At 49.1% G+C, this 24,384-nt stretch overlaps 2 protein-coding genes across 9 annotated transcripts in view; one reads left to right on the forward strand and one right to left on the reverse strand.

Moving 5' to 3' along the window:
- CEP162 (centrosomal protein 162) overlaps positions 1-24,384 on the forward strand; it is a 47,183-nt gene that overhangs the window by 9,664 nt on the left and 13,135 nt on the right. For 4 of the 5 annotated variants that reach the window (XM_064169465.1, XM_064169466.1, XM_064169467.1 and 1 more), the window contains 16 exons: positions 1,165-1,303; positions 7,216-7,368; positions 8,381-8,567; positions 9,711-9,763; positions 11,034-11,137; positions 12,236-12,266; positions 12,596-12,718; positions 13,925-14,116; positions 14,265-14,346; positions 15,689-15,953; positions 17,198-17,465; positions 18,700-18,842; positions 19,551-19,778; positions 21,311-21,448; positions 22,972-23,084; positions 23,876-23,984. In XM_064169465.1, coding sequence (XP_064025535.1) covers positions 1,165-1,303; positions 7,216-7,368; positions 8,381-8,567; positions 9,711-9,763; positions 11,034-11,137; positions 12,236-12,266; positions 12,596-12,718; positions 13,925-14,116; positions 14,265-14,346; positions 15,689-15,953; positions 17,198-17,465; positions 18,700-18,842; positions 19,551-19,778; positions 21,311-21,448; positions 22,972-23,084; positions 23,876-23,984 — 2,328 coding nt within the window. The remainder of the gene's footprint in view (positions 1-1,164; positions 1,304-7,215; positions 7,369-8,380; positions 8,568-9,710; positions 9,764-11,033; positions 11,138-12,235; positions 12,267-12,595; positions 12,719-13,924; positions 14,117-14,264; positions 14,347-15,688; positions 15,954-17,197; positions 17,466-18,699; positions 18,843-19,550; positions 19,779-21,310; positions 21,449-22,971; positions 23,085-23,875; positions 23,985-24,384) is intronic. The other variant, XM_064169469.1, reaches the window with a different exon arrangement.
- Positions 9,570-24,384, reverse strand: part of MRAP2 (melanocortin 2 receptor accessory protein 2) — a 42,732-nt gene continuing 27,917 nt past the window's right edge. For 3 of the 4 annotated variants that reach the window (XM_064169475.1, XM_064169474.1, XM_064169471.1), the window contains 2 exons: positions 12,322-12,700; positions 9,570-10,307 (listed from right to left, as the gene is read on the reverse strand). The gene's annotated coding sequence lies outside the window, so the exon portion shown is untranslated. Of the gene's footprint in view, positions 10,308-11,954; positions 12,701-24,384 lie in introns of those variants that run through there. The other variant, XM_064169472.1, reaches the window with a different exon arrangement.

The following is a 24,384-nucleotide window of genomic DNA, read 5'->3' on the forward strand; positions in this document are numbered from 1 at the left end:
TGCAGTGTTCCAGCAGCCTTATGGTGCAGAACCTGTTCCTGACATCCAATCCCAATCTGCTCTGCTCTAGTCTGAAGCCATTGCCCTCGTCCTGTCCCTGCAGCCCTTTGCAAACAGTCTCTCTGCAGCCTTCTTGCAGCCCCTTCAGACACTGGCAGGCTGCTGTTAGCTCTGCCCAGAGTCTCCTCTTCTGCAGGCTGCACACCCCCAGCTCCCTCAGCCTGTGTCTGCAGCAGAGGTGCTACAATGTGGGGTAAATATAGGCATCTCTCTTTTTAGGGTGTCAGGTAGTGAAAGGACTGGGGGGAATGGATCAAAGCTAGAGGAAGAGGGACTAGGATTAGACATTATGAAGGACTTCTTCAGCATGAGGGAGGTGGTGGAAGCCTCAAAGAATCATAGAATGGTTCAGGTTGGAAGAGACCTCAAAAATCATCCAGTTCCAACCCCCTGCCATAGGCAGGGACACCTCCCACTAGAACAGGTCACTCAAGGCCTCATCCAACCTGGCCTTGAACATCTCCAGGGAGGGAGCAGCCACAACCTCCCTGGGCAACCTGTGCCAGTGTCTGACCACCCTCACTGCAAACAACTTCTTCCTAACAGCCACTTTCAATCTCCCCTCTGACACTTTAGACCCATTCCTCCTCGCCCTGTCATTTCAAGACCTTGTCAATAGTCCCTCCTCAGCCCTCCTCTAGCCCACTTCAGATCCTGCAAGGCCACTCCATGCTCTCCTGGAAGCCTTCTGCAGGCTGCAGAGCCCAAACTCTCTCAGCCTGTGCTCAGAGCAGAGCTGCTGCAGCCCTCTCAGCATCTTGGTGCCCTCCTCTGCACTGGCTCCAACACTTCCATGTGCTGCTTGTGCTGGGGGCTGCAGAACTGCCCCCAGGACTGCAGGTGGGTTCTGAGGAGAGCAGAGCCAAGGGGCAGAATCCCCTCCCTTGCCCTGCTGCCCACACTTCTCAAAGCCAGGCTGGATGTGGCTCTGGGCAAGCTGATCTAGTGCTAGGTGTCCCTGCCCACGATGGGGTTTGGAGCTGGATGATGCTTGGTGTGCTTTCCAGCCCTGACACTTCTGTGATCTGAGCTCCAGAGCTGAACGGCTGAAAGGCAACGAGAAAACATCAAAGCTGTCTTTAACCTCCTCTGCATTTGCCTCAGTCTCTTTCAGATGATTCATTTGGAAACTCGAAGAAAAAACCCAGCGTCCTTGACACACTGGGACAGCCCAGGCAAAAGGAAGCCAAGAAGAAGGATTCAGTGCCCTGGTGGATAGCCGAGGAGGATTCAGTGGGCGGTGGTAAGTGATGTGGTTGGCCACAGGGGGGCAGCCTCGTTCCGCCTCACGCTTGCTGGAGGCTTCAGCTCGGGTTAGGCTGGTGCCGCTCAGGTGCTTTAGAGCAGCACAACAAGTGTGCAGCTCTGAATTGTCTGGCTTTGGTGGGGTTCTTTTCTTCAAAGGGGTCATGTCAAAGCTGTAAGCAGCTTGCTGCTGCGGGGATTGTTTGCTTTGGTTTGTCTTTTGTCTTCACAGTATCACAGTATCACCGAGGTTGGAAGAGACCTCACAGATCATCAAGTCCAACCCTTTACCACAGAGCTCAAGGCCAGACCATGGCACCAAGTGCCACGTCCAGTCCTGCCTTGAACAGCTCCAGGGACGGCGACTCCACCACCTCCCCGGGCAGCCCATTCCAGTGTCCAATGACTCTCTCAGTGAAGAACTTTCTCCTCACCTCCAGCCTAAATTTCCCCTGGCATAGCTTGAGGCTGTGTCTTCAGTAGCTTTCTGGTTATTCACATGTGTAAACAGTAACACATTCTGAGTGATAATTGTAACATGAATTCCAACCTGTGCCCTATACTGGTCTCTCAGATATTTCTGTTTCAAAAGTGGTGAGTGGAAAAAAACAAACAAACCAATTTGTATCTCTCATGGGTTTAAACTGGCAGAGGGAAGACTGAAACTGGTTATTAGGAAGAAGTTCTTCACACTGAGGGTTGTGAGACACTGGTACAGATTGCCCAGGGAGGTTGTGGAGCACAGAATGGGATCGAAAAGGAAAGCTCAGGTTATGCTGAAGGTGGCCAGGTTGGCCTCTTTGAATGACTCCCTTGACTCCAAGTTAATTGCCCTGCCCCTAGGGCACCTGCCCTGTATCAAGCAATGATCCTTGAGGTCCCTTCCAAAGCTGATGATTCTGTGAAATGGAAAACCAGAGGTGGAAAGGTGGCAAACCAGAACATCTTTTCTTCCAGATCTCTGACCAAGTCAGTATTGAGCTAGCACTCATGTCATCAAAGGTCTTTTCCTTTTAAGGGAGGTGATGGAGTCCCCATCCCTGGAGTTGTTTAAGAGGAGGATGGTTGAGGCACCTGATGCCATGGCTTAGTTAATCAGAAGGTGTTAGTTAATAGATTGGACTTGATCATCTTGAAGGTCTTTCCAACCTGGGTAATGCTGTGATTAATGGTAAGCAGTGGAGGCTGTTTCTGTTAATTGGTCTAAGAAGTATGAAGTGCACTTTAAAGTAACCCAACTTGTTACTCTAGGCACGTTTGAACCCTCTGTTGTTCAGCTGTAAAGTGAAATGTGGAAATTAGGATTCAAGGTCCTGTCTTCCTGATTTGAGAGGTTAAAGACTTTCCTTTAGCTCATGTCCTTTCTATTTGCTTTTGTCATTTACATGATGAAAAGAAATTGGATAATAAGAATTCCTCTCCTGTCTCGCTTTGCCTCTCTGTCCCTGCTGTTTGTCTTACTTTTCAAGATACTCAAACAAGGTTTGTTAAACTCAGAAAAGAGAAGAAAGTGATGGAGACCCCTGCTGAAATAGTGGAAAGCAGTGACCAAAAGAGTCCCTGCCCAGATTCCCAGTCTGGTATTTGATTCAGTGTGTTTTGTTATATCCTACCCTTATTAACCTTGTGTTATTAGTGCATTTCCTCTAGACAGGCCTTTGCAGGGTGCTCATTAGACCACAGTGTTTTCACTGCAAACAAGCTGCCACTTACTTCTTTTGTCATTTCCAGAGGGAACTGGGAACTGCTGCATTGCTGTTAGGTCATACATCACTGCCTGCAGGGATGTCAGGCACACAGTACTGAATGTACACCACTGAAGGGGGGGAGTAGCCTTGAAAATCTTTACAATCATATGAGGAAAGGCTGAGAGCCCTGGGGCTGCTTAGGCTGCAGAGGAGAGGCTGAGAGCCCTGGGGCTGCTTAGGCTGCAGAGGAGAGGCTGAGAGCCCTGGGGCTGCTTAGGCTGCAGAGGAGAGGCTGAGAGCCCTGGGGCTGCTTAGGCTGCAGAGGAGAAGGCTGAGAGGGGACAGGGACAGCCTCTGCTCACTTGTGCCCTGCCATAGGACAAGGGGCAAGGGATGGAAACTGCAGCACAGGAAGCTCCAGCTCAACATGAGCAAGAACTTCTTGAGTGTAAGGGTCCCAGAGCCCTGGCACAGGCTGCCCAGAGAGGCTGTGGAGTCTCCTTCTGTGGAGCCTTTCCAGCCCTGTCTGGAGGTGTTCCTGTGTGACCTGAGCTGGATTCTCTGCTCCTGCTCTGGCAGGGGAGGTTGAACTGGAAGATCTCCAGAAGTCCCTTCCAAGCCCTGACATGCTGTGGACCTGTGAACATGCATCAGGATGTTTAGTAAACAGAAAATCTCTTACACTTTCTGTATTTCATACTCAGGAAATACAAATATTCCCATTTCTACCTTTTTTTTTTCATCTCAAAGGCTACAGTTTTCATTTTAAGACTCCACTCAGTTAAGTTTTCTAGTTGCATTCTGTTGATGTGGTTCTCTTCTCCCTGCTGATCAGTAGAGTAGGCTGCTCTGTGGGTGCTACCCCTGACCAGGAGACAGCACAGTTGCTGTAATGACAAACTAAGCTGTTTAACCTGCAGAATTAGTTTGCTCAGTGTAACCTCAACCTTTTATGTGAAGAGGCTTTTTATGATCTCTTAAGAGCCACTCCAGGTCATAATGAAGAGCTGTAAGCATCGACCTGAGAAATGCTTTTATGAATGACAATAACAATTAACTTGAGACACTGGCACAGGTTGAGGGTGGTGAGACACTGGTACAGGTTGAGGGTGGTGAGACACTGGTACAGGTTTCCCAGGGAGGTTGTGGAGCACAGAAGCACCCAATGTGATCTTTGATCACATTGGGTGCTTCTGTGCTCCACAACCTCCCTGGAGGTGTTCAAGGCCAGGTTGGATGAGGCTTTGTGCATTCTATGATAGGTACTGTTTCAAATGTGGCTTTGGTGTTAAATTCAAGCAGATAAAGACTGTTTTGCAGATCCATGACAAAGAAATACCTGGCAGCTGGGCTTTTAGATTGTGTCAGTGATCTACTACCTAGCTGTAGGATGCTTCCCTCTCTTTGCTTTCTATCCTGTCCTGGTTTTGTACACTTCCTCTGCACCGAACAGCTATAAAGCATCTTGATCTGGAAAATCAACACTGAAACCAAATCTGTTTCTCAGATTAGGCTTAACCTGTGAAATATGAGCAACAGGAGGGACTTTGGTAGTTCCTTCAAATCACTGTTTTAAGGGGAATCAGGTGTTTGCATTGTAAGGGAGGTTGTGCTGCCTGCACTTCTGGTTTCCATGGGAATGTGGGAGAGTAGAAACCCACAGAGTGAGGCCTCACTGGTGGGCTTGGACATCAGCTGAGGGAATAAAGGGACCTTTGAACTTCAGCAGAATGGATTCCAGGCCAGTCCTCATTTGGCACTGCACCTGTGACATGCTCAGCGGCTTCACAGAGTCACAGAAATGTTCGGGCTGGAAAAGCTCCTCAGGAGCACCAAGTCCAACCCAGAACCCTACTCTGCCCTGCTCACCCTAAACCAGAGTCCCAGGCACCACATCCAAACCACCTTCAAACATAGCCAGGCTGGGTGACTCCACCACCTCCCTGGGGAGCTCATTGCAGTCCCTAACCACTCTTGCCATGAAAAATTGTTTCCTAATATCCAGTCTAAACCTACCCAGTTACAGCTTGAGGTCGTTCCCTCCTGTTCTATCACTGTTTACCTGTGAGAAGAGACCTTTAGACATCTTGAGTGTTTCTGGGTTGTGTTAGATTCTTGTCACACCTGCCCCTGGCCTTGTTTCTAGGTAGCAGAAGTATTTGGCCTGATCCCCTAGACTGCTCTTGCTCTCTCTTGTGTCAGGCTAAATTCAAAAGACCGGAAAACAAGAGATCTTTTTTTCTGAATTAGCCAATTTAGCAGCCTTGTCCACCCTGACAAGCTGAGGAAGAAAGGTCTAATGCAATTTATCTGGCTAGCCTGAGGTATATAGAGTGTGTCCTGTGACTGTCATTGAAGTGTGGTGAGAGAAAAGAGGAGGCTCAGGGATGACCTCACTGCTGTCTATAACTATCTTTAAAAAGGCTGTAGCCAGGTGGGGTTGGTCTCTTCTCCCAGGCAACCAGCAACAGAACAAAGATGATTGGGGCACTTGAGCATCTCCCCTGTGGAGAGAGCCTGAGAGCCCTGGGGCTGTTTAGTCTGGAGAAGAGAAGGCTGAGAGGGGATCTGAGCAATGCCTATCAATAGCTGAGGTGTGGGTGTCAAAATGAAGGTGCCAGACTTCTTTTGTTGGTGCCCAGTGATAGGAGGAGGAAAACAGGTACAAGCTAGAGTTCAGGAGGTTCCACCTCAACAGGTGGAGGCACTTCTTTATGGTGGTGGTGAGGGAGGACTGGAGCAGGCTGCCCAGAGAGGTTGTGGAATCTCCGTCTCGGGAGGCTTTCAGAACCCACCTGGGAGTGTTCCCATGCAGCCTGCCCTATGTGCTCCTGCTTTGGCAGGGAACTTGGACTTGGTGATCTCTGAAGGTCCCTTCCAACCTCCAGTGTTCTGTGATTCAGTGGTATTCATGCACATGTATTTTTCATCTTTCCTTTGGACAGATCTAGATGCTTTCTTTCAATACTTTTATTGTTGAAGCAGTCTTAGTAGTTTTCCTTGTTCCCAGGTGATGTATTGGGCTCTAGAACAGGGCATTGAATGCAGTTGTTGCTTCTGGCCAGAGAACTGTAGATAACCAGCTCTGCACGAAAGTGAGCTGCATTGCTTTGTCTGAAGAGTGGGTTTGAATCTTCTCATTCTGATTTTCTCTTTGTTCCCTGTCCATTGTGTGTAAACATTTATGTGCACTTAAAAGTAGTCCTCCCTAAACCTTCTCCCAGGAAAGTAGTTCCCCCCAAACCTTCTTCCAGTGCATCTCACAGCAAGGCTTTGTCTCAATTCAAAATGCTTGAAACATTTCATAAGGAGAAGAAGGATTCATACTTAAACAAGGAAGAAGGAAGCCTCACTTCTGACAGTCAAGACAGTTCTGAGGGTAATAAATTTGCTGTATTGTCTGTGCTATTAAAAAGGTTAAATGGCTTCATTCTGACAGCTCTGGTCAGATTTAAGGAGAAAAGAAGCTACTTTTCAACTAGAAGTATATTATCCTCTGGAGGTTTGGGTCCTTTCTACATTTGGTTTTCAACTTTTCTCTGCAAGTCTGATGGTTAATTGGAAGCTTCTGACACTAGCCCAGTGCCCAGCCCAGCACTCACTCTTAATATAAATGCAGCTCAAGTTCTGCTCCTTGGCCATGGCAACCCCAAGCAGTGCTACAGGCTGGGGATAGAGCGGCTGGAGAGCAGCCAGGCAGAAAGGGACCTGGGGGTGCTGGCTGGCAGCTGAACATGAGGTGGCCAAGAAGGCCAATGGCATCCTGGCCTGGATCAGGAACAGTGTGGCCAGCAGGAGCAGGGTAGTCCTTCTGCCCCTGTGCTCAGCACTGGGTAGGCTACACAGAATCACAGAATTAACCAAGATGGAAAACACCTTTGAGATGATCAAGTCCAACCTAACACCTCCTAATTGCTAAACCATGGCACCATGGCCTCATCCAGCCTCTTAAACACCTCCAGGGATGGGGAATCCACCACCTCCCCAGGAAGCCCTCACCCTGCTGCCCACACTGCTCTTGCAGCCCAGGCTCTGGTTGCTCTCTAGGCTGCAAGAGCACACTAACAGCTCATGGACATCACATTGCCCACAGCCACATCCAGCCTGGCCTTAAACACCTCCAGGGATGAGGTTCCACCACCTTCCTGGGCAAGCTGTGCCAGTCTCTCACCACCCTTATGCTGAAGAACTTCTTCTTCCATTGCAACTTTTCTTTTCCTAGGGATGCTTGGAGCCAACAGGAGCTTTGTCAAGACACAGAACACCTCACAACCTATGGGAGAAAGTGAGGAGAATATGCATGTGGAGAAGATGGAGCTGCAGATGAGCAATGAGGTTGACATCTCCTTAAGCAGAGACAGCCTGGACACACATGGTGAGAGACAAGAGCACAACTGTTGCATGAAGTTAACTCAAACTAAATAACTGTTAGAAGCAGTTTATTGCATGGCAAGTTGGGATTCTGTCAGCATGATAGAATAGAATCATGGAATGCTTTAGGTTGGAAGGCACCTCAAAGCTCAGCCAGTTCCAACTCCTTGTGCCATAGGCAGGGACACCTCCCACTAGAACAGGTTGCTCAAGGCCTCATCCAACCTGGTGCTGAACATCTCCCTGGGCAACCTGGACAAGGAGCAACGTTTTAAACTGGCAGAGGGGAGATTCACACTGGTTCTTTGCAGTGAGGGTGGTGAGACACTGGCACAGGTTGCTCAGGGAGGTTGTGGAGCACAGAAGCACAGAATGGGATCCTTAGGTTGGAATGGACCTCAAAGCTCAGCCAGTTCCAGCCCCCCACTACAGACAGGGACATCTCCCACTAGAACAGGTCACTCAAGGCCTCATCCAACCTGGCTTTGAACATCTCCAGGGAAATTGTGAAGCAGAGAATCACAGATTGTGAACAAAGATCAAAGATCCCACTCTGTGCTTCTGTGCTTCACAACCTCCCTGGGCAACCTGTGCCAGTGTCTCACCACCCTCACTGCAAACAACTTCTTCCTAACAGCCACTTTCAATCTCCCCTCTGACACTTTAAATTCATTCCTCTTCATTCTGCCATGACAAGACCTTGTCAATAGTCCCTCCCCAGCCCTTCTGGAGCCCCCTTCAGACCCTGCAAGGCCACTCCAAGCTCTCCTGGAAGCCTTCTCTTCTGCAGGCTGCAGAGCCCCAACTCTCTCAGCCTGTGCTCAGAGCAGAGCTGCTGCAGCCCTCTCAGCATCTTGGTGGCCTCCTCTGGACTGGCTCAAAGGATCTCATGTACTGAAGTGTTGTGGTGGTAGTTTGCAGGGATTTGGTGCAGTAAATCTTCTCTGAGTCTGCCTGGAGTTAGCTCTTTGTGGAGTGCAGCACAGGCACAGCTCACTCTGTGTTTTGATATTTAGATTCAGTTCTAGCTTCTGGGCCTAATCAAGGCCTTGTGGGTGTTGGCTTGGATACCTTGGAAGAACAAGAAGAAAAGGAGATGTTCTTTGCCAAGCTTGAACAAGAAGCTTCCTCTACTATTGATTACTCAAGGTTAAACAAGGAGCTGGATGCCAACGATTCTGCCCTGCTGGCACAGCTGCAATGGTAACATAGAGGGAACGAATGCTGAGGGCTGTGGCAGTGGCTGCTGAGATTCTGTGGGCCAGCAGCCTGTGTGATTTCAGTCAGGTTTTTGTTTGTTGTGGTTTGGTTTGGGTTTTTTTAAAACTAGGACAGGAAATAGCTACAGACTGGGGGGGGAGTGGCTGAGAGCAGCCTGGTACAGAGGGAGCTGGCAGTGCTGGGTGACAACAGCCTGGGCATGGGCCAGCAGTGTGCCCAGCTGGCACAAAGGCCAATGGCATCTTGGCTTGTGTCAGGAGCAGTGTGGCCAGCAGCAGTGGGGATGGCATTCTGCCCTGTGCTGGCACTGGGCAGGCCTCAGCTGGAGCACTGTGAGCAGCTCTGGGCCCTCACTGCAAGAGAGAGGTTGAGAGGCTGGAGCGGGGCCAGAGGAGAGCGATGAGAGTGGGGAGGGGGCTGGAGGGGAAGGCTGCTGAGGGAGCTGGGCTGGGTTAGCCTGCAGGAGAGGAGGCTCAGGGGGGACCTTAGCTCACTCTGCAGGTACCTGAAAGGAATTTAGTCAGGTGGGGGTCAGGCTCTGCTCCCAGGCAACCTGTGCTGGGGAGGGTTAGGTTGGATGTTAGGAAGCACTTCCTGATGGGAAGGGTCATTAGATGCTGGGATGGACTACCCAGGCAGGTGGTAGAGTCACCATCCCTGGAGGTGTTTAAGGAAGGATTGAATGTGGTCTGGTGGCTGTGGTGGTGTTAGGTGGAAGGCTGGACTGGGATGGATCAAGTCATGCTGTTACCTTACTCCTTTATTTCTTAATCACAGAATGACTGAGGCTGGAACAGAGCTCTGAGATCATCCAGCCCAGCCTAGGACCTGACACCACCACAGCCACCAGACCATGGCACTGAGTGCCACAGCCAAGGTTGCCTTCAACACCTCCAGGGACAGCAACTCCACCACCTGCCTGGGCAATCCATCCCAGTCCCTAGTTCCTCTTTCCATCAGGAAGTGCTTCCTAACATACTCTCTTACTTATGATTTGATAGAATGGACAAGTTCCAGTTTTTAATTTCATTGCTAACTGTAAGAGACACCAAAGCTGGGAGGCAGGAAAATAATGATTTCCCTGCAGTGCAAGAAGAGAGTGAAAGCTTTCATTTCATCCCACAGGAAAGAAGAAACTGCAAAAGGAGAAGGAGAAGCTGCACACGAGGAGAAATCTGGTAACAGTGTCTGTCTAAAGCTTTAGCTGGCAAGATTGTCTGTGTGTTCAGTTATGTCTAGTTTGTGTGCACTAAGAAGTGTGTGAACCTCCTTAAACAGAAGACCAGAGAGGAAAGCTGTGGGGTTAGTGCTCCAGTTCACAGGCAGAGCCTTCAGAGAATGCCACAGAAGAGTGTCATAGGTTAGCAGAAGACTTTTATGTTTGTAGTGGGATGTCCTTTCACAGAATCTCAGAACTTTAGGGGTTGGGAGGGACCTCCAGAGATATCCAGTCCAGTCTTCCTGCCAGGGTAGGAGCACCCAGGGTGCACAGGAATGCATCCAGGAGGGGTTTGAAAGTCTCCAGAGAAGGAGACTCCACACCTGGGCAGCCTGTTCCAGGGTTTTGTCACCCTCACAGGGAAAACATTTTCCTCATCACAGTATCACATTAACAGCTCAGAGGGAGCAGAATTGATGATTCTGAGCCTCAGAAGTGCTGGAGTTGTCAGGGTGGCTGTGGAGAATACTTTGTCTGCTAGGGGAAGAATTGCATCATTGCACCTGTAAGCAGAGAGCAGGGAAAGAATAACAGAGGTCATTCTGAGTACACCTTCAGGATAAAGTATATCTGACCAGGAGACAATCTTCTGCATTCAGAGATACTAAAACTGCAATACAACTCATACATTGTACCACCCCCACTCTTAAAACCTTGTTGCCTTTGTGAAAGGAGTAATAGTGTCAGGAATGGCTCTTCGATGAGAGAAGAGGAATCATAAAATGGGCTGGGTTGGAAGTGACCTCCAAAGCTCATCCAGTCCAACCCCCTCTGCACTCAGCAGGGACATCCTCAACTAGAGCAGGTTGCCCACAGCCCTCTCCAGCCTCACCTTCAATATCTCCAGGCATGGGGCCACAACCACCTCCCTGGGCAACCTGTTGCAGTGTTCCAGCAGCCTCCTGCTGCAGAACCTGTTCCTAACATCCAATCTCAATCTGCTCTGCTCTAGTTTGAAGCCTTTGCCCTCCTCCTGTCCCTGCAGCCCTTTGCAAACAGTCTCTCTGCAGCCTTCACCTTTATTGTTTTACCCTCTTGGAATATTTTCTTCTTTATTGATTTGTCTTCCTTGAATATTTTTTTCTTCTTTGTTTTCCTTGAATATTTCTTTTCATTTCTTTGCTTATCTTCCTTGAACGTTTTTTTCTTGGTTGTTTTATCTTCCTTGAGTCTTTTTCAGCCATTCTGTGATTCTCTTTGCTCTGTTTGATGTTTATTTTGCTCTTCAGGCAGCTACAGTGACGATTTTGAAGACGAAACAGATTCTAATCCTGCCTTCAAAACTGAGGGAAGTCTGATGAATCAGAATGTGGATTTAAGTCCCCAAGAACAGGTATAACTTACCAAATGTTTGCATCACTTGCATGATTTGGAGAAGCTCTGTAATGTGTAATTGTAAATACAATCATAGGATCATAGGTTTAGGTTGGAAGGGACCTCAAAGCTCAGCCAGGTCCAGCCCTCTGCCATAGGCAGGGACACCTCTCACTGGAAGAGGTTGCTCAAGGCCTCATCCAACCTGGCCTTGAACAACTCCAGGGAGGGTTTGGAGCACAGAAGCACTGTGCTTCTGTGCTCCAAAACATCCCTGGGCAACCTGTGCCAGTGTCTCACCACCCTCACTGTAGACAACTTCCTGACATCCAGTTTGAATCTCCCCTCAGCCAATTTAAACCCATTCCCCCTTGTCCTGTCATTTCAAGACCTTGTCAATAGTCTCTCCCCAGCCCTTCTGGAGCCCCCTTCAGATCCTGCAAGGCCACTCCAAGCTCTCCTGGAAGCCTTCTCTTCTGCAGGCTGCAGAGCCCCAACTCTCTCAGCCTGTGCTCAGAGCAGAGCTGCTGCAGCCCTCTCAGCATCTTGGTGGCCTCCTCTGCACTGGCTCCAACACTTCCATGTGCTGCTTGTGCTGGGGGCTGCAGAAGTGCCCCCAGGACTGCAGGTGGGGTGTGAGGAGAGTAGAGCCAAGGGGCAGAATCCCCTCCCTTGCCCTGTGCCCACACTGCTCTTGCTGCACCCAGCACAGGGTTGTGTCTGGGCTGTACTCACACTGCAGGCTCCTGTGGAGCTTTTGCTCAGCCCAGACCCCCAGGGCCTGTTCCTCAGGGCTGCTCTCAGCCATTCCCCACCCAGCCTGGAGTTGTGCTTGGGACTGCACCCACCCAGGTCCTTGGGACTGGAATTGTACCAACCCAGGTGCATTTTGGTTCTTGGTCTAAGGGCTAGAAGATGTCAAGGACATTTTGACATCTTAAGGAGTGTTTTAGGAAGTGCTGATTGTTGGAGCTTGAGGAGCTGCTTAATTCTAAGTTTGAAGACCTGTTCTTTGACTTTGGACAATGAAGTTTGTCCAGATATTGGGTTTTTTTTTTCACTTTTTGACTGTCAGGGGAAGAAAAAAAGTGAATTCTTTTGTCTTTACTTTTATCAGGAAGAAGCAGCTGCTGGCATGCTGGCTAAAGGTAAATCAGACTTTGATCAGTGGGAGAATTTGTGACATTTCCAAAGGTTTCTTACCTGATTTTAATTTCCTCCTGACTTTATTATGTTCTGCTGAAAGTCTGCTGGATTCAGATGGTTAAAAATCATCCTGTGTGATTTCATTTGCCTGCATCTAGACTTTGATGCTTGCAAACTCTTAACCCTTTGACCATTAATAGCTTTAGAATGTTCTCTAGAGCATTTTTCACATGTTGAGTAGATCCAAATAAGTCTTGCTGTAGCTCTAACTGCAGTGCAGACAGAGTCTAGATGAGAGTTGTGCTTTCACATTTTATCTCCTTGGTTTCAGTTGTGCTGCTTGAGTCACAAGAGTCAACTGCAGAGCTTCAAAAGGGCATCAAGACACCAAATGTAGCTCTGGATGAACATTATCTGCCTGAAGAAGCAAGTGGAGCTGAAATAAATGAAGCAGGTAAAGGTTACTTAAAAGTAAAAAGCAAAACCAAAACAAACATAAAAAGACAATGACAGAAAAACACTACCAGCAACAGCAGAAAGGGAGAGGAGAGGAGAGGAGAGGAGAGGAGAGGAGAGGAGAGGAGAGGAGAGGAGAGGAGAGGAGAGGAGAGGAGAGGAGAGGAGAGGAGAGGAGAGGAGAGGAGAGGAGAGGAGAGGAGAGGAGAGGAGAGGAGAGGAGAGGAGAGGAGAGGAAGGGAAAGGGAAAGGGAAAGGGAAAGGGAAAGGGAAAGGGAAAGGGAAAGGGAAAGGGAAAGGGAAAGGGAAAGGGAAAGGGAAAGGGAAAGGGAAAGGGAAAGGGAAAGGGGAGGAGAGGAAAAAGGAAAGGAAAGGAGAGGAAAAAGGAAAGGAAAGGGAAAGGAAAGGGAAAGGAAAGGGAAAGGAAAGGGAAAGGAAAGGAGAGGAGGAGAGGCCTTCTTCTGATTCTGTTAGTGGCAAAACACATTCCCTTCCCAAAGCTTGTACAGCAGCGTGTGCCATTTATGTGCAGAGCATGGCTCTGATGGGCTCTGCTGAAACAGGTGATCACATGCTCTGAGGTTTAGTACTGCTAAAATCCTGGTGCAGGGCAGGGAGAGGCCTGCAGGAGTTGTCTGTTCTGTGTGTGCTGCTGCTGACCTTGGTGACTCTTTATAATAAAAATGACAGCTGTGCCCAATAATTTTTTTCATAACTGAAATAAATATTGAGGTGCTGGAAGGTGCCCAGAGCAGGGCAGCAAGGCTGGGGAGGGGCCTGGAGCACAGCCCTGTGAGGAGAGGCTGAGGGAGCTGGGGGTGTGCAGCCTGCAGCAGAGGAGGCTCAGGGCAGAGCTCATTGCTGTCTGCAGCTGCCTGCAGGGAGGCTGTAGCCAGGTGGGGTTGGGCTCTTCTGTCAGGCAGCCAGCAACAGAAGAAGGGGACACAGCCTCAAGCTGTGCCAGGGCAGGTCTAGGCTGGATGTTATGAGGAAGTTGTTGTCAGAGAGAGTGATTGGCATTGGAATGGGCTGCCCAGGGAGGTGGTGGAGTGGCCGTGGCTGGAGGTGTTGAAGCCAAGCCTGGCTGGGGCACTTAGTGCCATGGTCTGGTTGGTTGGGCAGGGCTGGCTGCTAGGTTGGGCTGGGGGAGCTTGGAGCCCTCTTCCAACCTGCTGGATTCTATGAGCCTTCATTTTATTCCCAGGCTCTTCCTATGGACAAAGCACCACTGAGCTGGAGGCCTTGCACCAAGCTTACCACCGTGTTGGGCAGTCTTTGGGAGACACTGATGAGCAGAAACTGCAAGATTCTGGAGGGGCAGCCTCAGAATGCTTAGTGCAAAGTGTCCCACACAGTAATGACATCTGTTTGAGAAACATCTCAACTACTGAGTCAGGTAAGTACCTCCAATCAGTGCAGGGTTGGTACAATTCTGGGCCTGCCTTTAATATTGCATTTATCAAATGGTTTTCATTGGCCTTTATATGTAATTTTTTTCCTATGCTTTGGCTGCTTTATTTTTGGTTTATTTTTGTCCAAATTAGATTTGCCTACTGTGGAAGAATTGATGCAACCAATTAAAGGACATTCATTTAATATCAGAAGTTTTCCTGTGGAGCCTGAAAGGTATTAATTCCTAGAGTGCATTTTAACATAGAGTGGCTTAGAATGGAAGGGAACTCAGAGCTCATCTACTCCAACCTCTCTGTTGTGGGCAGGGACACCTCTCAACTAGATTTGGGTGCTCAAAGCCTCATCCAGCTGACCTCTGCCAGGCAGGAGGCATCCACAACCTCTCTGCTCAACCCATTCCAGAGTCTCACCACCCTCCTACCGAAGAACTTCTTCCTAAGCTCCAATCTAACTCTGCCCTGCCTCAGCTTCAAACTATTCCCCCTTACCCTGTGTCTAGACACCCTCAGGAGAAGTCCCTCTGCAGCCTTCCTGCAGGGTGCCTTCAGATGCTGGAAGGCAGCTCTAAGGTCCCTGGGAAGTTTTCTCTTTTCCAGGCTGCACAACCCCAAAATTTAAGAATTATATTAACTGAAGTCCATTACCTAATTGTGGAAAACAGCTTAGTAAAGAACTCAGCTGTGGTTGTGGCCTCCCTCCCTGGAGGGGCTCAGGACCATGTTGGATGAGGCCTTGAGCGACCTGTTCTAGTGGGAGGTGTCCCTGTCTGTAGTGGGGGGTTGGAACTGGCTGAGATTTGAGGTACCTTCCAACCTAAAGATCACATCCTGTGCTTCTGTGCTCCACAACCTCCCTGAGCAACCTGTGCCAGCATCTCACCACCTTCACTGCAAAGAACCCTTTCCTAACAGCCAGTGTGAATCTCCCCTCTGCCAGTTTAAAACCATTATCCCTTGTCCTGTCATGACAGGACCTTGTAATGACATCCTTCCATTCTGCTTGCTGCCCTAGGGCCTAAGAGCTTTACAGACTTCATAATAAACAGACTGTCAGGCCCTTGCAAACTGTAGATGATCCCAAAGCCTCCTACTGGAACAGGTTTACCTCCTACCCTGCCTCTCCAGCCTCTCTAATCTAACATCAAATCCTCTTTTTCTGCTGGTTCTCTTAACCTGTGCTCCATATTTCCTTCTGGTTTGCTCCAGCTGTTGTGTCTAAAGCAGAAAGCAGACATCCTGGAACTGTCAGAATAGGTTATGCTTAGCAAATGAGTTTGGGAGCTCAGCAGAAATTAGCATTAACTGGATGCTTGGAAGTGTTCATCTCGTAGCTGAGTTGAGTACCTCCACAGAACCAGTCACTAGTGGGGAATGGTTCTTGTTCCACAGTGTGGGAGTGAATCTGGACAACTACATCTGCAGGGTTGTTCTTCAAGGAAGCCTTAGAGGCTCTTTGAAATTCAAGCAGTCCTTAGAGCTGATACCTGAAGGAGAAATATCTCACTTCTCCCAGAATCCAAAGGACAAAAGTCTTACTCTCTATTATTTTCTTGTAGTCCTGTGAAACTGATAGAGAGCACAGCAAATTACCTCATCAGCCACTCAGCCCTTACAGAGCACCAGAATAATGCAGTCTGGGAGGCAAACTCCATGGAAAAATCCAATAGAGAAGAAAGCAACTTTCTGCAGAGAGCTGTGAGTGATGATAATGTTCAGAGGGCATCTGAGAAAGAAATTCAGAGCAGTGAAGTGCAGCCTGATGAGCTCAGAGAAAAAACAGTCCAAGACTCTCTGCTGTCACAAGGCAGCAAAGCCAAACAAGTAAGTAATACCAATCAGATTTTCACACACATTCTAATGGGGCTGTTTTCAGACTGTCTGGCACTTGATTAATTATGCTCTCATGTTTAGAAGTGGAGGAACTTTTGCTGCTTTCCTTCAACCTCATGTTGCCACTGCTGTTGTAAGAGGTGGCCCAAGCCAGTAAGCTTTCTTTCTCTCCCAGGCCAGTATGTGCAAGGCTGCTGCACTTAAAGTCATAGAATGCTTTAGGTTGGAAGGGACCTCAAGGATCATCCAGTTCCAACCCCATACCATAGGCAGGGACACCTCCCACTAGAACAGGTCCCTCAAGACACTTCTGTTCCTCCAGCTCAAGCTAGTAGCAAGTCTGAGCATAGAATCTTAGGATGGTGTGGGTTGGAAGAGACCTGCAAAGCTCATCCAGTCCAACCTCCTCTGCACTCAGCAGGAATATCCTCAACTAGAGCAGGTTGCCCACAGCCCTCTCCAGCCTCACCTTCAATATCTCCAGGCATGGGCACACAACCACCTCCCTGGGCAGCCTGCTGCAGTGTTCCAGCACCTTCCTGCTGCAGAACCTGTTCCTGACATCCAATCTCAATCTGCTCTGCTCTAGTTTGCAGCCATTGCCCTCGTCCTGTCCCTGCAGCCCTTTGCAAACAGTCTCTCTGCAGCCTTCTTGCAGCCCCTTCAGGCACTGGCAGGCTGCTGTTAGCTCTGCCCAGAGCCTCCTCTTCTGCAGGCTGCACACCCCCAGCTCCCTCAGCCTGTCTTTGTAGCAGAGCTGCTCCAAGCCCCTGAGCATTTTCATGGCCTGGCAGCTCTGGGATATCTCCAGAGAGAGACTCCACAGCCCCCCTGGGCAGCCTCTTTCAGGCCTCTGTCACCCTCACACTGAAGAAATTTTTCCTCATGTTTCCATGGAACTTCCTCTGCCTCAACTCCCACTCAGTGCCCCTTGTCCTGGCACTGGAATCACCCAGCAGAGCCTGGCTCCAGCTTCTGAGCACTCACCTTTATGTCTTTATAACCATCCATGAGAGCACCCCTCAGTCTCCTCCACTCCCAGCAGCACAGCCCCAGCTCCCTCAGCCTTTCCTCTTAGGGAAGATGTTGGGTAAAAATGGTGATTCCTGCTGCCCTGAGTCTTATAGCTGAGAAAAATTCTGGTAACTGATTCTATGTCCTTTTAGCAGTAAAAAACTACCTTCAGGTCACACTGGAGCCTAAAATATGTTTTAAACATATGTCTTCTATCACAGGCTCTTCATTCTCATTCCTTGAGGCACCAAAGATCAGGATCAGTGACAACTAAGGCAATGTTAGCCAAGAATATCAGAAGTCCAACACCTTTACACAACAAGAAACCTTCCCATGGTCCTCATGGGCTGGTTAGAAGCTCTGGGTATGGGAAACTCACTTCCCCCTCAAAACTGGCTTTTCCAGCAAGTGAAAAGAAAGCACCAAAGGAAACTTTCCAACAGAGCAGAGCGAAAGGCAAAAGTCCTGCAGATGGATCAAGATCTAAAGGTAACTCTGCCACAAGAAAACTGAGTTGAAAAGCCAAAGAGCTTTGCTGTTCCTGCTTTCTGTGTTAAACTGGAAATGGTGTAGAAGAGATCTTCAACTCAAATGATATTAACTACTCTTTTTATTTTTTTCTGGAGTTGCTGGAAGAGAGACTTTAAATGAAGCTTTTAAATGAAGCCTTTCATTCCCTTCCACTCATACCACCACTAGGTCTGAGAGCTACCTGCTGCTCACCAGTAGAACTGAATCAACAGAAAAACAGGCATTAAAAATAAGGGAACAAAAATGGTGATCAAAAATAAGTCTCTGCCAATTGCATTCATCACTACAGTAAATGCAGAACCTCTGCATGTGGTGCCAGATTTCTCTTCTTAGAATCATAGAATGGTTTAGGTTGGAAGGGACCTCAAAGCTCAGCCAGTTCCAACCCCCCTGTGCCATAGGCAGGGACACCTCCCACCAGAACAGGTTGCTCAAGAACTCACTCAGCCTGGTCCTGAACACCTCCAGGGAGGTTGTGGAGCACAGAAGCACAGAATGGGATCAATGATTCTGTGCTTCTGTGCTCCACAACCTCCCTGGGCAACCTGTGCCAGTGTCTCACCACCCTCACTGCAAGCAACTTCATCCTAACAGCCACTTACAGTCTCCCCTCTGCCACTTCAAACCCATTCCTCCTCATCCTGTCATGACAAGACCTTGTCAGTAGTCCCTCCCCAGCCTCCCTGGAGCCCCCTTCAGATACTGCAAGGCCACTCCAAGCTCTCCTGGAAGCCTTCTCTTCTGCAGGCTGCAGAGCCCCAACTCTCTCAGCCTGTGCTCAGAGCAGAGCTGCTGCAGCCCTCTCAGCATCTTGGTGGCCTCCTCTGCACTGGCTCCAACACTTCCATGTCCTGCTTGTGCTGGGGGCTCCAGACCTGCACCCAGCTCATCTCACTGGGATGTCTTCTGCAGGGCCCTCTGAGAGGCCAGCACTGAATGAAACAATCCTCTCCTCAGTGCTGAGGGAGTCCCTTTGTGAGGGCAACTTTTACATTTGCAAACCCCTGGGTGCCTGTTTGTTTCCATGCCCCACGAGGCAACATTTTCTCATTGCTCTCAAGAGCCTGTGTTTAATTTAGAATTCAGGTTGTAAAACAGGCTAGAGATGGATCACATGAATAGATTTATTTCCTTTTTAAAGGACATTAAGCAACTTCATTTTGTTCTGTTTTTCCTTTCTGCCTAAATGAAGAAGCCTTGTTTGCTACTAGGATAATAAGACCTGCAACAAATCAACCAGCCTCGAAGGGAAGTGTTCCCAGAGCTCTGTCTGGCCAAGCAGCTGTTCACAACCCAGGACAGCAGGCTGTGGATTGTTGCAAGCAGTATCAGCATGTAAGTAAGGATCAGTGATGCTCCTCATTGTAGCTTGATAGATTCATAGAATGGTTTAGGTTGGAAGGGACCTCAAAGCTTATCCAGTTTCAAACCCCCTGCCATAGGCAGGGACACCTCCCACTAGAACAGGCTGCTCAAAGCCTCATCCAGCCTGGTCCTGAACACGTCCAGAGTGGTTGTGTGCTCCACAACCTCCCTGGGAGACCTGTGCCAGTGTCTCACGATCCTCAACCTGTGCCAGTGTCTCACAATCCTCAACCTGTGCCAGTCTCTCAAGTTAATTGTTATTGCCATTTATGAAAGCATTTCTCAGGTCAGTGCTTAGCAGCTCTTAATTATTACGTGGAGTGGCTCTGACTTCTTTAAGATGATTGAATTTGTTTTCCCTGTGAGGGTGACAGAAGCCTGGCAGAGGCTGCCCAGGGGGGCTGTGGAGTCTTCCTCTCTGGAGCTATTCCAGAGCTGCCTGGATGTGTTCCTGTGTGATCTGCTCTGGGTGCTGCTGCTCTGGCAGGGGGGTTGGACTGGATGAGCTTTCCAGATCTCTTCCAGCCTTCTGATTCTTTGATCCTGTGAATGTTGGGGGTTTTGTGTCTGTGCCAAGTGGTTATTGAGAACCAGAGCAGCCAGCTAAATTAAACTGATGAGTGGAATTTTTGTTAAACAACCATTTCCCTCTTTCCCTGAATTTTCCCTCTGCATTAGGATTTGTCATTTTCTCCCATCAAAAACTGTGACAGAGAACTGTATTTGCTCAAGCGGTTGCAAGTGGCAGAGGAGGAGCTGTGCACAGCCAATGATTTGATTCAGCAGCTAACCAGCAGGGTTGCACAACAAGAGAAAGAGCTGGAGACCAAGATAGTGGAATTGAAAACAGAGCATGGAAAAGAACTTTCTCAGCTGGGTCAGGAAAACTTCATTCTTCAGAGTAAGGTACTTCATCCTCTGCTCTCTCCTTACTGTAGGACAGAAGCACTGCTTCTGAAAATGTCATCCTCTCTTACATCAGCTGTTAGCTGAGCAGACAGCCCAGAGCTGCACACAGGCTGCTGCTCTGCAAGTGCACACCTGCTGCTACAGTTGCTGCACAGAAGATGTGATCATTTCTTCTTCCTCTACAGACTGTGTTGTAGAATCACAGAATCACAGAATCAACCAGGCTGGAAGAGAGCTCCAAGCTCAGCCAGCCCAACCTAGCACCCAGCCCTGCCCAATCAACCAGACCATGGCACCAAGTGTCTCATCCAGTCTTTGCTTCAACACCCCCAGGGATGGTGACTCCACCACCTCCCTGGGAAGCCCATTCCTAAATGCCTTTGATTTGCTGGTTTGAGAGCTCTGCTTTTTCTGGGCTTTGCAGGGGTTTTGTGTTGTGTTTTGCTTGGTTGGGTTTTCTTTGGAGTTTATTTTTGCTTGTTTGTTTTTTCCTTGTTTGGGTTTTTTTGCTTGTATGGGTTTTTTTTTCTTGTTTGGGTTTCATTTGTTTGAATTGTGTTTGTGTTTTGCTTGTTTGTTTTTTTCCTTGCTTGTTTTTTGCTTGCTTGCTTGGTTTTCTTGTTTGTTTGTTTGCTTTTTTCTGGGTTGTTTTTTTTTTCCAAAGATTTAACTCAAGTTACAGCAAAGAAATCCAGAGATCAACAGATACCACTCACAGGATGTTAGGGGTTGGAAAGGACCTCTGCAGGTCTTCCAGTCCCACCCCTGCCAGAGCAGGAGCAGAGAATCCAGCACAGGTCACACAGGAACACATCCAGACAGGGCTGGAAAGGCTCCAGAGAAGGAGACTCCACAGCCTCTCTGAGCAGCCTGTGCCAGGGCTCTGGGACCCTTACACTCAAGAAGTTCTTGCTCATGTTGAGCTGGAACTTCCTGTGCTGCAGTTTCCATCCCTTGCCCCTTGTCCTATGGCAGGGCACAAGTGAGCAGAGGCTGTCCCTGTCCCTCCCTTCCTGCCCCCAGCTCTCAGCTCTTCATAGACATTGCTCAGATCCCCTCTCAGCCTTCTCCTCTGCAGCCTAAGCAGCCCCAGGGCTCTCAGCCTCTCCTCCTCAGGCACTGCTCCAGTCCCTGCAGCATCCTTGCAGCCCTGCACTGGACTCTCTCCAGTAGCTCTCTGTCTCTCTTGAGCTGGGGATGGGTACTGTTTGTTGAGATTTGCTGTGTATCTCTTTGATGCTTTATTCAATACTATGTTTTGTCTATGTTGTATATTCCTGGGGTTATTCCACAACATCCTCCTGTCTAAGTAGGTAAGAAAATAGGAGGAAGACTAAAACTGACTTCTCCCAAACTTTGTTCCTGTCTTGTAATGCTTCTGTAGCACTTGAATAATAATTGGCTCCTTGATCTGCTCTGAATGAAAAGATTGACCTATGAGATTATAAAAGTGTGGTCTTGTGGAGACTTCCACGTTGCCCAAAAAGCTTCCTTACCAACTGTGTCTCTTTTGTGTTTCCTTTGGAAAGTTGAGAAGCATGGAAGAGCTGACTAAGGAGCAGAAATGGGCTCACCAGACAGCAGCAGCCCCTGCCACTGAGAAAAAACTGGCACAAATACAGAAAGAAGTTGAAGATCAAGAAGTCATTATTCAGGGTTATCAACAGGTAACACCAAGAAGCTCTTCTGGCCAGCTGCAAACCCAACAGTATTCCCTGGCTACTCTTTTTCTGTTGTCTGGAAAAAGGGATGAAGTGTAGGTGTGAAGGCCAAACAAGTCCTATGTATTTGAAGTGTTTGACAGATGTCTGGCTTGGGCAGTTCTGTCTGCTGGCTTGCATCTTGGGGCAGTTACAGGTAGTTTCTGGGACTCAGTGTACCTGCTCTGTGTTGTAAAACACATCCTGACTTTTCACTGAATAATTGTCAGGGCTGGAAGGGACCTCAGGGATAATCCAGTTCCAACCCTGCAGCCACAGGCAGGGACAGCCTCAAGCAATGCTACAGGCCTGTTGCAGTGTGGCTGGAGAACTGCCTGGCAGAAAGGGTTCTGGAGGTTGTCATGGACAAGCAGCTGAATAGCAGCCAGCAGAGTGCCCAGGTGGCCAAGAAAGCCAATGACATCCTGGCTGGGATCAGAAATGCTGTGGCCAGCAGCAGCAGGGAGGGGATTGTGCCCTTGGACTCTGCTCTGCTGAGGCCACACCTCAAGTGTTGTGTTCAGTTTTGGGCACCTCAATGCAAGAGAGATGTGGAGGTGCTGGAGGCAGTGCAGAGGAGGGCAAGGAAGCTGTGAAGGGCCTGGAGAGTGAATCTGCTGAGGAGAGAGTGAGGGAGCTGGGGCTGGGCAGTGTGGAACAGAGGAGGCTGAGGGCAGAGCTGAAGCTACCTGAAGGGACACTGTGGAGAGGCTGCTGCTGGGCTCTGCTCACAGGGAACTGGAGCCAGAGCAAGGGGGAATGGCCTCAAGCTGAGCCTGGGGAGGGTTAGATTGGACATTAGGAAGAATTTTTTTCATGGCAAGAGTGGTCAAGCACTGCAATGAGCTGCCCAGGGAGGAAGAATTTTTTCATGGCAAGAGTGGTCAAGCACTGCAATGAGCTGCCCAGGGAGGAAGAATTTTTTCATGGCAAGAGTGGTCAAGCACTGCAATGAGCTGCCCAGGGAGGTGGTGGAGTCCCCCAGCCTGGCTGTGTTTCAGGCTGGTTTGGATGTGGTGCTTGGGGCTATGTTTAAGGTGAATCTTGCAGAGCAGGGTTCTGGGTTGGTCTTGGTGCTGCTGAGGGGCTGTGCCAGCCTGCATGTGTCTGTGGTTCTCTGACCTCACACTAGATCAGGTTGCTCAAGGCCTCATCCAACCTGGCCTTGAACACCTCCAGGGAGATTGTGGAGCACAGATCTTTGATCCCATTCTGTGCTTCTGAGCTCCACAACCTCCCTGGGCAACCTGTGCCTGTGTCTCACCACCCTCACTGGGACTGGCCTAGGCTCTCCACTTGGGCAGGACTGCAGAGGTCACTCTGTACTGCTCTGGCATAAAGGTAATGAAAGGAGAAACCCATTTCGGAAAGTTAGCAATGAAAGACTTAGAGTTTCCTTCCCCTGCTGCAGCAGGCAAGCTATACAAGACAAAACTGGGTAAAACTTGCATTTTGTGAACCTTCTTTCACTTCCTCTGTCTCATCTTTAGGAAAATGAGAGGTTATACAAACAAGTGAAAGAGCTGCAGAGCCAAAACAAAAGGAATGAGGAACGAATGTTTAAGGAGAATCAGTGTTTGATGTCTGAATTGATAGCCATAAGGTAAGCAGCCTGAAACCTCTGGGGTTTTCAGCTGAGTTCATTGATTGTGAATCCCTGTGGAGCCTGCCAGCTGCCTGTTTGCCACAGGTCCTTGGGTGTGTGGGTTTGGTGTTCTCCCTTTAGGGAGTTAGCACTGAGCAGGAGCACTTCCTTCTCGCCAACCTCCCGGGCCTGTGGGAATGGCACAAGTCCTCCACCTGGAACTATTTCAGTGCTAAAACTCAAGTGTAATTGTTTTCAGCAGAGTGCAGTAGGTATCCTACACTTGTTTTGGTGTTAGGGCTCTGCTGGCAGGTCAGAATGATTTGATCCTGCTGTAGGACAAGCAGCAGATCAGGGGGCCCAAGAGAATCACAGAACTGTTGAGGTTGATAGAGACCTTTGAGAGCATCAAGTCCAACTACTTGCCTTCAGCTTGCAATCCCACTCCTACTGCTAAGCCACTGCCACTAAACCATAGCCCTCAGCACCACATCCACACATCACCTGAACACATTCAGGGATGGGCACTCAACCACCTCCCTGGGCAGCCTGTGCCAGTGCCTGACCACTCCTTCAGAAAATAGCTGTGTGTTCCACAGCCTCCCTAGAAGTGTTCAGGACCAGGTTGGATGAGACCTGTTCTAGTGGGAGGTGTCCCTGCCTATGGCAGAGGGTTGGAACTGGCTGAGCTTTGAGCTCCCTTCCAACCTAAACCATTGTAAGATTCTAGGTGAGGTACTGCTGTAGCATGCCCCTGTTAGCACACCAAGGCACTGCTCTGAGTGAAGGTTTTGGCTGTCACCACGCAGAGAAAAGGTGGAGAAGACTGACAACATCCAGTCCTGGATCCTGCGGGATTCTGAGCCTGCCAGAAACCGGAGTTTCACGGAGTTGATTTCAGAGCTTCGAGCAGCACAGGTAGCTTTATGCCAAGCCTCATTTTCATCTCTTCTTACCAAAAAATACATCACTTTGCATACTGTAGAGCAGTAGTACAAAGGAAGAGGTGGTGCATGCTGTTGTTTGCCACACTGCGGTATCACAAGTGCCTAGAGGGGGACCACAAAGATGCTCAGAGGACTGCAGCAGCTCTACTATGAGGACAGCCTGAGAGAGTTGGGGCTCTGCAGCCTGCAGAAGAGAAGGTTTTCAGGAGACCTTGCACTGGCCTTCCAGGATGTGAAGGAGGCTCCAGGAGGGCTGAGGAGGGACTAATGACAAGGTCTTGTCATGGCAAGATGAGGAGGAATGGTTTGAACTGACGGAGGATTCCACCACCTCCCTGGGCAACCTGTGCCAGTGTCACCACCCTTGTAGT

The sequence above is a fragment of the Pogoniulus pusillus genome, chromosome 31 (genome assembly GCF_015220805.1).
Source record: "Pogoniulus pusillus isolate bPogPus1 chromosome 31, bPogPus1.pri, whole genome shotgun sequence".
NCBI lineage: Eukaryota > Metazoa > Chordata > Aves > Piciformes > Lybiidae > Pogoniulus > Pogoniulus pusillus.